The following is a 16,854-nucleotide window of genomic DNA, read 5'->3' on the forward strand; positions in this document are numbered from 1 at the left end:
TTTTTTTTTTTATTCATGTTGTGGGTTGGAAAATTCCTAATTAAAAAAAAAATTATCTTTTAGGCTGAAAATATGTATTTTCTTATAAATGTATATTTTTTTTACTAAAATTTGAACTGCCATTTCTACTTTATTTTTTATTTTTCAGTAGAAAATTCATGTATTATGTTGAAAAATGTATTATTATTTTTTTAGGTAAAAAATAATCTTTTTTTGTAAAAATTTCATAGTTTGGAGGGTTAAAAGTCGACGGTTTTCTTAAAAATTTGACTTTTTTGTTTGAAAATTCGACTATTTGTTTTAAAGTGCAACAAATTTCGGTTAAAATTTTATGTTTTTGTCTAAAAATTCGACTATTTTGTTTCAAATTCATCTTTGCAGGTATAAAATTCAAATATTTGGTTAAAAATGCAGATATTTTTATGAAAATACAATTATTTTGTTGAAAATTCAACTTTTTTGATTAAAAAATGTACTATTTAGTTGAAAGCTGAACCATTTTGTTATTTTTTTTTTTAGGTTAAACAATTCATCTCTTAACTATTTTGTTGGGCAGTCATTTTTTTATTTATTGAAAATTTACCTACTTGTGAGAAAGATGTGAAAATTCTATTATTTTGTTGTAGTTCGAGAATCGTCTTTTTTGATAAAAAACTATTCTTATTAGTTTGTAATATTTCATTTGCATATTTAAATATGCCACCTTTAGGTTGAAAATCTTCTCTTTTTTTTTCTTTGAAAATTCATATTTTTTTTTTTGGTTGAAAATTCTACTGATTTGCAGAAAATTAATTTTTCTGGCTTTTTAAAAAATTGTCTTTTATTTGGAAAAAATAAAAACTCATTTTTTGTGCTCAGAAATTCAACTGTTTTAAAATTTTTTATTGAAGGTTTTGCTTTACCATTTTGGCTGACAATTTGGAAATTTTCTTCTTTTGTCAAAAATTCAACTATTACATTTTTTTTTTAATTCTTTTTTTTTTTTTTGCTATATATTTGGATACAGAATAAACTATTTTGTTGGAAATTGAAGTGTTTTTTTTTTTTTTAATTTAACTGCTTTGCAGAAGATGCTCCATTTTTAAAAAATAGTCTTTTTGGATTGTAGTATTCGTTTTTTATAACAAAAATTCACTGTTTTGTTGAACATGCATCTATTTGGATAGAAAATTCGTCCTCTTGAATACAAAATTAATATTTTTTTGTGTGTGAAAAATTCAGCTAGTTAAAAATTCATATTTTTTTTAGAATTCAACTACTTTCTAGAAAATTAGTCGTTTTTAGTAAAAAAATTACTCTTTTTTTTTTTTGCACAAGTTTCATATTTTATGGTTGATAATTCAAGTGTTTTTTTTTTCATTAAAGTCATATTTGATTTTTGGCTTGATATTTCTTTGAAAATAAAACGTCTTTTGGTTTCAAAAATGAAATATATATTCTTTAAAGAATTAATTGCCCTATTTTCCCTGTTTTGAGAACATTTTGGTTTATTTAGCCTGAAATTAAAATTTGCGTAATTTTTAATAACTAGCTATTTCGGCAATTACAATTTTGAAATTAAATGTCAACAGGAGCATATTTTTGCTTTGAAATAAACAAAATAAAAGTCGGAACAAATTGGAAGATCTATATCTAATTCTGTTTGCAGGATTACGACAGCTACTACGATCGACGAGGATTTGATGACACCAGGGATCTGTACGAAAGGCGGTTTCCAAGTATGACGGGTATGTCTGGCCGTGACATGGGAAGTTCCATGCGCGATTCTTATCTGCCTCCAGTTGCCCCAAGACGAGATCCAATACCTCCTATGCCTCCTCTAGGTATGGGATCCATGCGCGACAGCGGCTTCTCCCGCAGCAATGATTACGGCATGTTCAGCAGACGATCACCCCCTCCAAGTGGCAACAACGGCCGATTCAGGTGAGTATTTCATTCAGTGGTTACCATCCTCGCCAACTCATCATTTTGCCACAACAGTTTCACGATTTGAATTCTCGCCGAATCAAATCAGTCTTGCCAAGACTTTGTTTTTATACAAATTTAATAATGTATTTGGTCATTTTTATCGCTTGCCATCGAGATTAATTAATTGCAAAAAGAATTAGTCGATTATTTCCATTTTTGACGAGTTTATTCGAATATTAAGTGATGAGGTGAGGAAAAGAAAGATTGGGATAAAATTTCAATCTTTGGTATTTGAAATACTGCCATCGAGTTTACAGTAAATCAAGAGAAAATTTTTGAAATTTTCTATTATGCTGTCTGTTATTGATCAAAAAAGTTACGAGGTGGAGGTAGACCAAAATTGTTATTATTGCTCTTAATTCTTCTTTTTCTTAATTTTGTCTTTTGCCATCGAGGTTACAGCAATTCTGAAATGAAAATTGACTTTTTAACATTTTTCTGTCATTTATGGACTAAAAAAGGTACGAGGTGGTGTGAAGTACCAAAATGGCTTTTATTGATCTTAATTCTTCTTTTTCTGGATTTTGTATTTTGCCATCGAGGTTACAGTAATTCTAAAATAAAAATGGAATTTTTTAAGTTTTTGTCCTTTATTGGCAAAAAAAGATGCGAGGTGGAAGAAGGCCAAAATGGCTTTTATTGATCTTAATTCTTCTTTTTATGGATTTTGTCTTTTGCTATCGAGGTTACAGCAATTCTGAAATGAAAATTAACTTTGTAACATTTTTCTGTCATTTATGGACTAAAAAAGGTACGAGATGTGAAATACCAAAATTGTTATTATTGCTATTAATTCTTCTTTTTCTGGATTTTGTCTTTTGCCATCGAGGTTACAGCAATTCTGAAATGAAAATTGACTTTTTAACATTTTTCTGTCATTTATGGACTAAAAAAGGTACGAGGTGGTGTGAAATACCAAAATGGGGTTTATTGCTCTTAATTTTTCTTTTTCTGGATTTTGTATTTTGCCATCGAGGTTACAGCAATTCTGAAATGAAAATTGACTTTTAAAAATTTTTCTGTCATTTATTGACTAAAAAAGGTACGAGGTGGCATGAAATACCAAAATAGTGTTTATTGCTCTTAATTTTTCTTTTTCTGAATTTTGTATTTTGCCATCGAGGTTACAGTAATTCTAAAATAAAAATTGAATTTTTCAAGTTTTTTTGTCCTTTATTGGCAAAAAAAGATGCGAGGTGGAAGAAGACTAATTAGGCTTTTATTGATCTTAATTCTTCTTTTTCTGGATTTTGTCTTTTGCCATCGAGGTTACAGCAATTCTGAAATGAAAATTGACTTTTTAAATTTTTTCTGTCATTTATTGACTAACAAAGGTACGAGGTGGCATGAAATACCAAAATAGTGTTTATTGCTCTTAATTTTTCTTTTTCTGAATTTTGTATTTTGCCATCGAGGTTACAGTAATTCTAAAATAAAAATTGAATTTTTCAAGTTATTTTGTCCTTTATTGGCAAAAAAAGATGCGAGGTGGAAGAAGACCAAAATGGCTTTTATTGATCTTAATTCTTCTTTTTCTGGATTTTGTCTTTTGCCATCGAGGTTACAGCAATTATAAAATAAAAATGGAATTTTTGTCTTTTTTTTGTCCTTTATTGACAAAAAAAGATACGAGATGGTGTGAAAGATAAAAATTGCTTTTATTGCCCTTAATTTTTCTTTCTCTGCGTTTTTTATTTTGCCATTGAGGTTACAGCAATTTTAAAATAAAATTTGAAGTTTTTAAATTTTTCTGTCATTTATCGAAAAAAAAGATACGAGGTGGAAGAAGGTCAAAGTGGCTTTTATGGCCCTTAATTTTTCTTTTTCTGGATTTTGTATTTTGCCATCTAGGTTACAGCAATTCTGAAAGATTATATCAAAAATATCATTTTTTGAGAGTTTTAGAAGAAAAAGAATTCGCGAGGTGATGAAATCCACAGATTTTTTGCATTTTTTGTTTTAAATGGATTTTTCTCAATTAGACAGTGTGGTCAGAAATTTCGCAAGACTGATTCTCAAATCATGAAGCAATTCGAAAGAAAATCACTTACTGAGAGAATTACTAAATTCGAGAAAACAAAGTTAAGAACCTTCTTAATGTTATAATTATTTAAAAATTAAATGTAAAATGTTGTTGGCAAAGTTAGAGTTGGTTGTTGAGTGTGGGCGATCTGTTAAAAAAGGAACCATCAATGGAATCGATGATTTATTGTGTCGCTGTTGTAGTAGAGGCATGTACGAGGACTTCAGCCGAGACTCTTTTGAAGACTCGCGTAGGTAAGTAAAAGTGTCACTTGAGTTCCATACCAATCCAATAATATTTTTCAAATAACAAGCAATTAGATTTTCTCCTGTACTCTTCTTTTAGCTCGAACCATCCTGAAGGGCATTATTTTTAAAAATTTATTTTTGCCTTGATGCTGCTGTGATAATACTGTGATTATTATGATAAGTCTACCATAATTTTGTGATGATATAAACAAGAAAATGTGATTATAAAGCCGAATTCAGGACTGGTTTTAAATTCGAAAAAAGGATTGTACTTTGGTTGTTTTTTTTTGTTTGTTTTTTTTTTTTTTTTTTTAATTAAATTCTTCGATTTGCTTTTGGTTTTAAAATTTGCTTTTCCAGACGAGTCTTTTAAAAAAATCGAGTTTTAAGAGCAAATTTGGATTGTTTTTGTTGCACTAAACTATTGACAATAATGAAAGACAAAAGTGTATTAATTCAAAAGCCAAAGCTCTACAATCTTTTTATCGAAATGTGTCAAAAGAAGAGAAGACAGTGCTAATGAAATTGCAATGTTTTCCTAGGAGGTGTAGGCAACATCCCCTTTAGAAAAAAATCTTTTAAGTTCATATTAGTTGATCCATCAGACTTTTGAAAAAAAAATTTTTTTTTTTTTTCGAATTCTGCAATTTATTTTTCTTTAATATTCAATTCTTGGTTTGTAAAATCTGCCACAGAATCAGTTTTAAGAAGAAAAAAATCATCATTTTTTAGGTTAGCAGAGCTCACAGTTTATTACTTTATACATTTGAAAAAGAAATAAAAATATTCTCGTTTTTATCGTTCGAAAAATACGAGATGGAATAAAAAAAAAATGGCCGATATACCTGTCATTTTATTTTGTAATCAGAGATTGTATAAAATCAACTTTGCGTGATTTTCAAATATACCTTTCTTTGGTTTTTGACATTCTGCCGTCCAGTTTACAGCAATTAAAGAAGAATTTCTGAAAAATCTTACTTTTTCTCTCTTTTATCGACAAAAAAAGTACTGAGGTGGCCCCCAAGTGGTCTTCCATTTTGTATTCACCTCGAGATTTCTTTATTCGATAAAATATTCAAAATTAAAAATTTTTAAGATATTTTTTTTTTAAATCTACTCTCCTCGATGGCGAGTTTACTGAGAATTATACTCAGGGTGTCTATCCTACCTGGAATAATTGTCAGGGAATTTTTATATTTTTTTCTAGGTTGCCTAATTTTTTTTGTGAAATTTCAATATAAAATTCGATAACAATTATTCTTACTTTGTAAAAGTAGATTTATATCATTGTATTTAACTATTTTGTTGAGAATTCGGTTTTTCCGTTTGAAATTATTTTTTTGTAACTGACAAAAATTTTTTCATATTGAAAAATTCAACTCGTGTTGAATAATAAGTTTTCTTTTTTGGTTGAATTTAACTGTTTTTGATTAAAAATTAAAATCATCTATTTTTATTATCTGTTTTAATTATCTTCATCTATTTGCTTGAAAACTGGACTGTTTTTGTTCGAAATTCGTCTTTTACTTGGCTAAAAAGTTTGTTTTTTTTTTGCTGCGAATTTAATTATCACAATTGAAACTTTAACTGCTGTTGAATTTTTTTTTAATCATTATTTTTTTACTAAAAATTTAGTTATTCCAGTTGAATATTCCATTGTCTCAGTTAAAAATTCATATCTAGCTTAAAAAACTTTTCATTCAAAAATCAACTATTTGGATGAAAGTTTGTCTTTTAGATCAAAGTTTCAACTATTTTGTGGAAAATTCATGTGTTTTATAAAAAAAATCGTTGTTTTTATATATAAAATTGATCTCCTTGTTTGGAAATTCATCTTTTTCATTGAAAGGTCAAGTATTCAAATAAAATAGTTATAATTTTATTTTCAAATGTATCTTTTTTGTTAAAAATTTCATTAATCCAGTTGAAAATTCCATATTTTAGTTTAAAATTAATCTTTTTGGTATAAAATTCAACTATTTCAGTTAAATATTTATTATATATGAAAATTCATTACTTTGATTGAAAATTTAACTATTTTGTTGCAAACTGTTTTATGAAAAAAAATGTAACTGAAAATCTAACTTCCATTTATGGTTAAAAATATTTTATTTTTTTTTTTAATTTAAAATCCAAATATTTGGTTGAACAATTGTATTGTTTAGTTCAAAGTTAAAGCATTTTGTGGAAAATTCATGTTTTTTGCTAAAAAAAAAACTTTTTATATAAAAAATTAATCTTATTTTAAAATTTATCTTTTTCGTTGGAAATTTAACGAATCCAGTCAATATTTCATAAGTTTTTTTTTGTTTTGTTTAAAATTCAACTATTTCAGTTAAAGATTCATCATTATGGATGAAAATTCATTACCTTTATTGAAAGTTTAACTATTTAGTTCGAAACTTGTTCGTTAATTAATTTTTTTTAACTGAAAATCTATTGAATTTATGTTTAAAAATAGATCTGTTTCAGTTTTAAATTCAATTTTTGGGTGGAAAATTTGTCTTTATAAGTTAAAAATTTGGTTATTTCGTTAAAAAAACTAATTTATTTTCTTAAAACCATTTTTTAAATAAAAAATTGATCTTGTCTCAAAATTAATCTTTTTTTTTTTTTATGAAAACCAAACAAATTGGTTGGAAGTAACTTTTTTGTTAAAATATCATCAGTTTGGTTTGAAATTTGCTTTTTTCCTGTTGAAAAATTAATTATTTCAACAATAAATTTACCGTTTTCACTTTTTTTGTTAGAAAATTGATCTTTTTTACTTGAAATTCAACTATTTGGTACTTTCGAGACAAATTCAAGATACCGTGAAAAAAAAAACCCCTGGAATTGCCAGGGAATTTTCATTCAGAATTTGAGTAGACACCACCCTCTGTTTATAAAAAAAACAACTGTGAGTTGTGCAAATTTGAAAAGATTTTCTTCTCGGATGTTCCCAATGCCTCCCTCTCTGACCAAAGGAAAACTCTCTGTTTGCCGTAAAAAGAGACTAACTCGAACGGCGTGCACGAGAAATAACAAATCAGAATTAAAAATTGAAAGAAAAAAAAAATAATAATGAATGAAAGAAAAATAGTAAAAGAAAAAATCTTGCTGCTGCCGTCTTGTCGTTTCTGTCGTTCTCTCGTTTGACTCACGTGTACAATTTTGATTACCAGACCGGGAATACGAGGGCCATCGCCGTCGCGCCGGTTCGCACCATACTAATCGTCGGTTCGAATTCGGATCGGTCTGTCGGTCTGTCCGTCGGTCTGTGTCTGTCTCTGTGTCGCTAGCAGGAAGCCTCGGGACCGAGAAACTCTTGGCCGTCCGTCGTCGATCTGCAAACACGCGCGAAGATCTGCCGTCGCCGCCTACCCGCCGCTCGATGAGAGAAAAAAAACAAGTGCTGTTGTTTGCAGTGCTCTTTAAAAAGGCAGAAATAATGCAAAAAAAAAATGAATCACTATTTACCACTCACGATTCTTCTTCATCGACACACACACACACACACATACATACACACTGACACAAAACACTATTTCATCATCGCCCCACCACAAAACACCACCACCACAACCACCTTTTTCACTCCCTCTTGTAAACTCTAGGACCGGTTTGCAACTGAAAAACATGAGAGAGAGAGAGCGAGAGAGTCAACTTGTTGTCTTCGTCACTTCTTTTTTATGCCACTCTACGATATATCAACACTCAGTTGAGACATTATCTTCAGAAAATTTTCAAATATCGAGTGTATCAAATTTTTTGGTAAATGCTGTGTGTCGAATGTTTTTCTGAAGAAATTGTCTTCTCTGGAGACACCGAGACGATTATCTGCGGAGCCCAGTGTGTCTGCTCTTTTCATTCCAAGTCCTCGTAAATTAAGATTGTTAGATGAATAAGTGCATCTAAATTAAAAAAATTGTGATTTATACCAAGTGAGAGAGACTCGGGCTCCGCCCTTAATCGTCTTCCTTTTGAGGAGAGCGCTCGAATCGCAAAGACGACCAAATATTAATTTTTTTTTTTACCCAAACTTGCTATCGGCCGTGGGGGGGAGGAGTAGAGTCGATTGTAATAAGAATGAAGGAGAAATTACACAATTTGGGGGGCGGGGGGGATTTTATCCGCGAAAGAAAACATGAGTTGGACAATACACACTGACGCCATCTACAGTACAGTGTGTGTTACTGGACTTTTTCATCGTGCCATCGCCGAGAATAATCCACTTAAAGAGAATCGCTGAGAAAAAGTGAAACTTTTGGGAATGTTTGTGCGCGAGCCTAAAGCGCCCATAATTTTCCAGAAGACTTTTAAAACGATATCTCGTTTTAGTCGATTTTTCCTGCATGATATATAAAGTGTGTCGTTTTTGTGATTGGTGCGCTCTTGACTAAATTAAACTTTGGTATTAGAGACTTAGATATCCGATGCGCTTCTCACTATTGGAAACGCATTCTAGACATAGTAATGATTTTATGAAACTTAGGATTAAAAAAAAAAGTATATGATCTAAAATCACTCAAGTCAAAGAGTTTCAGTAAGAGTTTCGACCTTTTAGTTTGTAATCCATTTTGAACATACCCGTTGGTGTAAGTCATGAATTTTTTTTGTAAGATTCGTGTTTTTTCGATAATTATAATAATGATTATAGTGATAATGATGATGGTAAAAATGTAATACAATGTAATATTTGTGGTATTCACAAAACAACTGACGCATCGTGTTTTTTCTGTTTACTGCTGTTTCGCCGTTCCATGTACAGTACCCAACCCCCCCAAAAAAAAAACCCTTTCTTAATGCTGTCTTGATTTTTTTAGTGACAAAATCTCGGCCGCGCCTCTTCGCTGGCTTCCTGCGTCGCTCGCGTTCCATGCCCGGTCGCGACTCGCGCAAGCGCGTTCCTCTGCTTGTTTTATCTCTTGCAGCTATCCCTTTGTTTTTTTTTCTCTCAAAAACACCATTCCTTTCTCCTTGCTCTTTTTTACTTTTTGGGGAATGCTCTCCACTATTTCCCGATTCCTATCCATTTGCTGTACCAAATCTTGGGGAAACGCTCTGGTCGAGCCAACTTTGCAGAGGGGGAGCGGTAATTTTTAATAATTTTGATGTAATCATTAATAAATAAATGAAAGAGGAGAAGGAGGCTCCACTGCAAAGATTGCTCGATCACTGGCAGTCTGTATTTTTTGCGCCCTGGTACTTTGCTATCGCACAACACCTTATTCCAGTGTTTATGTGTTGTCTTAGATCGGTAAATAAAGGAGCTTTTAAACTTGAAACGTCGTTTCCTTCTGACCCAATCCTGTCTCTATGTTTCTCATCGATATTTTAAGGTTAAGTTACGTCGACTTTTGACTGTGAATTGCTTTATGATAATAAAAAACGTGAAATAAAGTCAAAATGGTTCTTTTTGTGCTTTAATCTTCTTGTTTTGTATTCAGCTTTCTGCCATTAAGGTGACAGCAAATCAAAAGGAAATTTTGAAAAATCTTTATTATTCTGTTTGTCATTGGCGAAAGAAATCTTGAGGTGGATAAAGGTCAAAATGGATCTTGTTAAGCTAAAATCTCTTTATTTTGGATCTGAGGTCCTGCCATCGAGGTTACAGCAATTCTGAAAGAATTTATTCAAAATATCAATTTTTGAGAGTTTCAGAAGCAAAAGAAATCACGAGGTGGTGGTGCCGCCATATTGTGCTCAACTCGCGATTTCTTTTGCTGGTTAAACCCACACAAAAGGCGGTATTTAAATAGTTCTTTTCGAATTGAATTCACCTCGACGGCAAAATTTTATTAAAGCGATTCACAGTATTATTTGCGCATGAAATAGCCCAACTTTTTAAATGCCAAGACTTCGTCTTGCAAATGTGAATCAGAGAATAGAATTAAAGTTTTTTCTACATAAAAAAAAAAAAAATCATTTGGTTGTATAAATGATGCTTTCAGACCAAATGGCACTGCAGACGGGGTCGTGGCTTACAATGCGAATTAGATACTTCATATACGGAACCGGATTACTAAACACCCTACCGAATTCAGTATAGTTATATTTTTTTTTACAACTGTTCATTTGTATATTGGATCATCGCACATGTTATTTTTTACTTTAATAAACAAAAACTCGTGCGAACCCCAATTTAATGCATGGCCATTTTTTAAGTTAATTTATGTAATTCGACGATGAAAAAAATATTGTAATGTCTTAAATTTAAGAATGAAGATTTAAAAAAATTTGTAAGTATAGACTTTTTAAGTTGGCGCGCCGAGCGACACTGAAAAGTTTCGGATGAAGGTATATTTTTGTTATTTCTGAAAGGAAGTAAGGCTGATTTATTTTATTTTGTTGCAGCTAAGCACGTAAAAGGATTTTAATTTTGGAAGAATTTAGATTTTCGAAGAGTTTTTAATAAAATTAGAGAAATTTTTTTTTTTTTTTTTTTTTTTGGAATCAGATATTTAGTAACTTCTTTCCAGAAATTAAAACCGAGAATCTAAGGATGTCTGAATTTTTTCAATTAATCTTGAATTCTTTAAAATCTCTTCGAAATCCGCTGAATTTTATGGACTTTTTTATACTTTCTATTTCTTATCATTCACCCTGAAAACTTTTCAATTTACCGTAATTGCTTAGAAATTTTATCAGAATCTGATTCAATAATTCTATTTACATTTGGAATTTATCCTGAATTATTTGCAAATCTCTTGATTTCGTTCAGTGGAATATTTTGGATTAAAAATTTTTTTCTCAGCTAATTTGCAAGAAACCCTGAATTCTTTTGGAATGCTCTCGATTTTTTTTTGTATTTTTCCTGCATTTTTTTAGCTTTAATTTTTATCATTCAATTCGTGTAATTTCCGGTATATTTTCCTAATATTCAATTAATTCGTTGGTTTTTGTTCGTTGTAATTCGCACTATTGACGGAAATTGTTGATTTAAACCAACAATTTCAATTAAATTGTTTCAAATTGTTAAGAGTTTCAACAATCGATTGGATTCTTTTTAATTCATTCTAATTTTACTGAAATAAATAGAAGGTTTTGGATTTTTTTCAATTAATTCTTATGCCTTTGAAATTTACTCTGAATTCTTATTAATTTATTCTGAATTCTTTGGAATTCTACTGAATTAAATTGATTAAAAAACAAAAATAATTTTTTTGGTTTTGTTTGATTCCCCCTGAAATCTTTTGAACTCAACTTGAATTCTTAGCGTTCTATCAAATTCTGATAATTCGTCTGCATTAACTCCCAATTTTACTGAAATTAGTGAAATATTTTGATTTATAAGAAAAAAAACGCATATCATTTCATCTCAATTCCCCTGAATTCTTTTTAAAAAATTCTCTCGATTTTTTTTTAATTTATCCTGTTTTTTTATAATTTACTTGAATTTTTATCGAATTCTCATTCCCTTAGAATTTCTCTAAATGTACTCGAATTTTCATTTAAATATTTTTTGCAATCCCTTTAAATTCCCTTGCATTGTAATTCTCTTTCTTTTTAGTTTAATAAGTTCTTCAAAATTATTTGAAATTTTCTCTTTTTTTTCATATTTTATTCAGTCAATTTCCCCTAAATTCTATTCGTTTCCATTTTACTAAACGTATATTTTTATATTTTGAACTAATTTCAAATTTTTACAAGTTTCAATAATCTTTTGAATATTTTTTAATACATTCCAATTTTACTTAAATAAATTGAACATTCGGATGTTTTTCAATTCATTTGAAATTCAATTTGAATTGTTATTAATTTATTCTGAATTCTTCTAAATTCTATTCTATTCTACTAAGTTAGAGGTACCTTGCCAACTACATTTACTGAAATCAGTGAAATTGTTTGGATATAAAAATAATTTTTTCAGTTTTTTTCATCTCAATTCCCCAGAATTCTTTAGAATCCTCTCGTTTTTTTTTCCTAATTTATTCTGTTTGTTTAATTCACTTAATTTTTTTTTATCGAATTCTTCCCATTATCTTTGAATTTATTTAAATTTACTCGAATTTTATTTAATTCAGTTGAATTCGCTCTGCATTTTGTTCAAGCCTATTTTACCCAATTTTATGCAATTTTTTTATTTCACAAATTTTTAAAATTATTTTTTCAAAATTATTTTAAATTTACTGAGTTCTATTCACTGAAATGAATTAAAAAAAAAAACGAGTTTTAATTTTGCCTGAAATGTTTTCATCTCATGGAATTCTTAGGAATTTGACGATCTTGAATTCCTCCTTGAATTCTTGAAATTTTAGGATGTTTTTCAATTTATTTGAAATTCAGTCTGAATTCTTATTAATTTATTCTGAATTCTCTTCTTTTTTTAATTTGAATTTTTTATGCATTTTATCGAATTCTTCTCATTCCCTTTGAATTTCTCTAAATGTATGCAATTTTTTTTAAATTAAATTTTGTTGAATCCGTACTGAATTTTGTTCATTTCAATTTACTAAATTTTATGACATTTCCCTTATTAAAAAAAAAAAAATTATTTTTTCAGTTCTTATAAAATTCAACTGACTCAAATTTCACTAAAATGAAATAGAGTATATATATTTAATTAACTAGAATTATTCCTCATTTCTTTTAAATTTTGTGTAATTCTCTTGATTTTTTTAACTCGAAAGCCCCTTCAAATTCTTTTTAATTTTACTTGCTAATCTTACTACTTTAATTTTAATTACTTTGAAATGGATTTAAAAAAATAATAGTTTTTAATTTTGCCAGTTTACTCAATGTGAAGAATATTTGTTTATTTTAAACTAGTTTTAAATGAGAATATTATTTCAGGTTCTTATGAATTTCATTAGTTTCTTGAAATTACAATTTAATCCGATTTTACTGAAGTAAGTGGAATATATTGAATGTTTTCCCGATTAGAGTTCATTTGGAATTCACCCTGAATTTTTAGTCACTTGTCTTGAATTCTTTTAAATTTTCTGCAATTTCGCTCAGTTAAATGGAATTAAAAATATTTTTTTTCAATTCACCCTGAAATATTTTTAACCAATTCCTATTCATTTTTTAAAATTCTTATGAATACTTCTAAATTAATAAGTGAAATAAATATTTTTGATTTATTTTTAATTCCGTTCAGTTTATTTGATTTTTTTAAAAATGATTTTCATTGTATTCTCATTTTCTTTAAAATTTACACGAACTTTTTAATTATCTTGTTTAATTATGAACCCATTAAAATTAAGTTTGTGCAGTGGATTTTTCTTCAAATTTTCAATGCATAGTTAGACGTTCGCAACATTGGATTTCTCGAAATAGAAAAAATATATAAATGTGCAAGTCTTTAAAAAAAATCTTAATTTATTTTTGGTAATTTTAGTGATTTTATTTAAAGACAAATTGTTGGGAGTAAAAAAATAATAATTTAGAGACTCGACAGGCGAGAATAATGATTGTGATAAAAAAAATTTTGGTTTTTCTGTTTTTCTTTCTTTTTGATTGAAATCGAACTATTTTTTATTTGAGGTTGAGAAAATTACTTTTTATGCATTTTCCAATCATTATTTATAATAAATATTAAATTTCAACATTTATACTATTCAAAAACAGCGCGCCATCTGTAACCAATGCGCTCTTACCGGCGCGACGCAAGCGCAGTTTAAAAAGTTCCCAATATTGGGAGCGTTGTCAAAATAGTATCAAATAATGTTGGTATCTTTTTGAAATATAACTTCCTTACTTTGGCTTTGCTATTCTGCCATTAAAGTTACAGTAATGTAACAAGCATTTCCCAAAAATCTTAACTTTGTTCTCTTTTATCGGCAAAAAAAGTTCCGAGCCCCCCCCCCCCCCCCCCCCCCCCCCAAGTAGTATTCCATCTTTTATTCACCTCGAGATTTCTTTTTTTCGATATAACGCTCAAAATAGGAGGTTTTTAAAACATTCTTTTTGAAATCGTATCTCCTCGATGGCGAGTTTCCTCGTCGCTAGACTGCCGAAGCTTGTTAATTTTTATTGAAAAAAAGGAAAAATTTTGATTAAAAAAAATCTAATCTAAGAGAATCAAACCAGTTTCATGTCCACTTAATTGTTTTCTTTTTTCGAAAAATTCACCTGGAATTCATATAAATTTTATCAATTTTTTAATTAAAAAAAAAGGTCACGTAAGTAAATTATGCTTATGGTAGCCGTGTATTTAGTAAATTAGCATACCTCTTCGTGTGAGAAGATAATTTTCTTTAATCCTTCCCATCGAAATTAATCTATTGCAAAAGGAATCGGTTGATAGCTCTCTTTTCCATAATTTTATTGATAGAAAAAGTCGCGAGGTAGGTAATGTGAATAAATTTTAGGTTATGGAAATAAAAGGACAATTCTTACTGGAAAAGCTGGGTTCAAATTCAGAGCAAGCAGAAAAAATCCAGTGACTTTAAGGAGTTTAGGTAAGATTCAACCATCTCAAAATTATCTACAAACTTCTCCGTCCAGTTTATTAAAAAATGTAAGTATAAACAGAGGGGGAAACTCTGGTTATCAGCTGGACGGTTCGATTTTTGTAACCTCCGAGCTGGTAAACTGAAGTAATCCAGATAAAAGGATTTGTAAAATCGGCCGGCAGCTCAAGCAGCAACGTTTGGGCTTCATAGTCGAAAGTCTGCGTGTTCGATTCTCGGTGCCTGCACTTTTTTTATTTATTTTTTTATTTTTGTGAATAAAATTATGAATGAAAGGAAACATAATTTTTCCTTGAAAAATGATATTACAAAAATTGTGGTGGAGAGTGTTTAGCATAGCTTTTAAACATTTTTAAAGAAAATTATATTCATAAATATTTTAATATATAAAAAAGTGTTGGCAGCAATAATCAAGCATAATTTAAAAAAAAATAATAATTATGGAAATTTAAACTTTGAAAATTGATGTACTTTGTGGAAAATTATTCTATATCGTTAAAAATTCATTGTTTCAGATGAAAATTCATCAGGTTGGTTGAAAATTAATTTCTGCAACTTAAAAATTAACTCCATTATTTGTTAAAAATTGATCTTTTCCAGTTAGAAATTCAACAATTTAAATTGATTTTTTTTCAATAGGGTGAGTGATCCAGTGGCTGAACAGTCACCAGTGAATGAACACTAATGCAAAAAATATATAAATATAACCTTTGAAAGTTAATGTCTATAAATTTCTATATATTTGAAATCTTCAAGCAATTTTGAAGAGTTTAATATACAATTCATTGCAGTAAATTCTTGTAAATAATTTTAAAAATTTCTTGAATGCGAAGCATCATCGATTATGGTGAGTGATGGTGAGAAAGTCATCGACCACTGTAACGTACGTGTCTAAGTAACTCCTTGTTTACACTGCTTTTACAAAAAAAAATTCTTTACCTTTTCTGCATCGAAGTTGTGCTGTTATAGTTTTAAGATATTATTCAATTTTCCACAGGGGTTTTTCACAAAAAGTACGTTTTTTTTTTTTATTAATAAATGAGTGTTCATCTACTAGACCTTTGAATTGCCCGTCTTCCGGTGAATGAACGCTGTGTTCATTTATTGGAGCAAAACTCACCCCGCAGGTCCAGTGAATGAACAGCAGGTTACGGAGACCTGGCTGGTATTTCTTTACATATAAATAAGTTTGTTTCAATTAATGTGACTATAAATATAAACTATAAATAGTTACGGTTTAAATGTATATTTTTTTGATTAGAACATCAGAAAAGTACGCACGAACTAAATTAAAGGCAAGGCCACTTTGAGGTTAGAAATTTAATGCTTTTTTTGCATTTAGAAAACGTTTTTTAACTAGACAATATATATTTATAAATGTTAACAGAATTTCCATGTTTACAACACTGATCTATAATTGTATTTGCTAATTTAACCTAAAGCAACATAGTAAAGTGCTGTATTACAAATGTTATGTGTGCTAAAAATCGCAGTTTTCTATTGTAGTCACTAGATAAGAGTTATCTATTTTTAAACGAAAAGTTGTATTTTTTGTAAGGTTAAAAGAACTGATAGAAATGTTTTAAAAATAAATATTGCAATAAAAAATTAGGAAAAGTTAACCCAGTTCTGTGTTCAACTTTTGTATTCCCTCCTTTCTTTGTATCTAAATGTCTTGTGCTTTTTATTGAAATAATATATTTAAGGGCATGTGACACAGCTAAATACCTATATTACCGACCTCACTTTTTCAGTTCACTGAATGTTTTCTTAAACCTAAGAACTTTTTTAATAAATAAAATATCGAGCTGAAACTTTGGAAAATGTATTAGAGTACAATAAAGTACGTTTAGGTACTGCATTTTGGTAGAAACTTCACTGAAAATTATTTCATCTTTTTTCTGAACCTCAACATTTTTTGAATGTTCCAACTTTTTTTATACATAAAATATCAGTTTCAAACTTTGAGAAATGCAAGAACCGAAAGAAAACTACGTTAAAGTACAAAGTTTAATAATAAAAGATGTAAAAAAAATATTTCAACAATCAATTCCAACGGCATCAGCCGGTAACGTTGTACACGAAAATACGAAATCTCTAGAGCCTCGTCTGGTGACGCCAGGTTTCGTATTTTCGTGTACAACGTTACCGGCTGATGCCGTTGGAATTGATTGTCAAAATATATTTTTTTACATCTTTTATTATTAAGCTTTGTACT

At 29.2% G+C, this 16,854-nt stretch overlaps 1 protein-coding gene across 3 annotated transcripts in view; it reads left to right on the plus strand.

The window, feature by feature from the left end:
* LOC117168143 (adenosine kinase 2-like) overlaps positions 1–16,854 on the plus strand; it is a 72,968-nt gene that overhangs the window by 16,101 nt on the left and 40,013 nt on the right. The window contains exons 1-4 of one of the 3 annotated variants that reach the window (XM_033353572.1): positions 1,649–1,727; positions 1,824–1,923; positions 4,195–4,245; positions 14,535–14,624. In XM_033353572.1, the coding sequence (XP_033209463.1) occupies positions 1,863–1,923; positions 4,195–4,245; positions 14,535–14,624 (202 nt within the window). In that variant the 5' untranslated portion in view covers positions 1,649–1,727; positions 1,824–1,862. Of the gene's footprint in view, positions 1–1,648; positions 1,924–4,194; positions 4,246–14,534; positions 14,625–16,854 lie in introns of those variants that run through there. The other 2 variants (XM_033353567.1, XM_033353580.1) reach the window with 2 other exon arrangements.

This window comes from Belonocnema kinseyi, chromosome 1 (assembly GCF_010883055.1).
Source record: "Belonocnema kinseyi isolate 2016_QV_RU_SX_M_011 chromosome 1, B_treatae_v1, whole genome shotgun sequence".
Classification (NCBI taxonomy): domain Eukaryota; kingdom Metazoa; phylum Arthropoda; class Insecta; order Hymenoptera; family Cynipidae; genus Belonocnema; species Belonocnema kinseyi.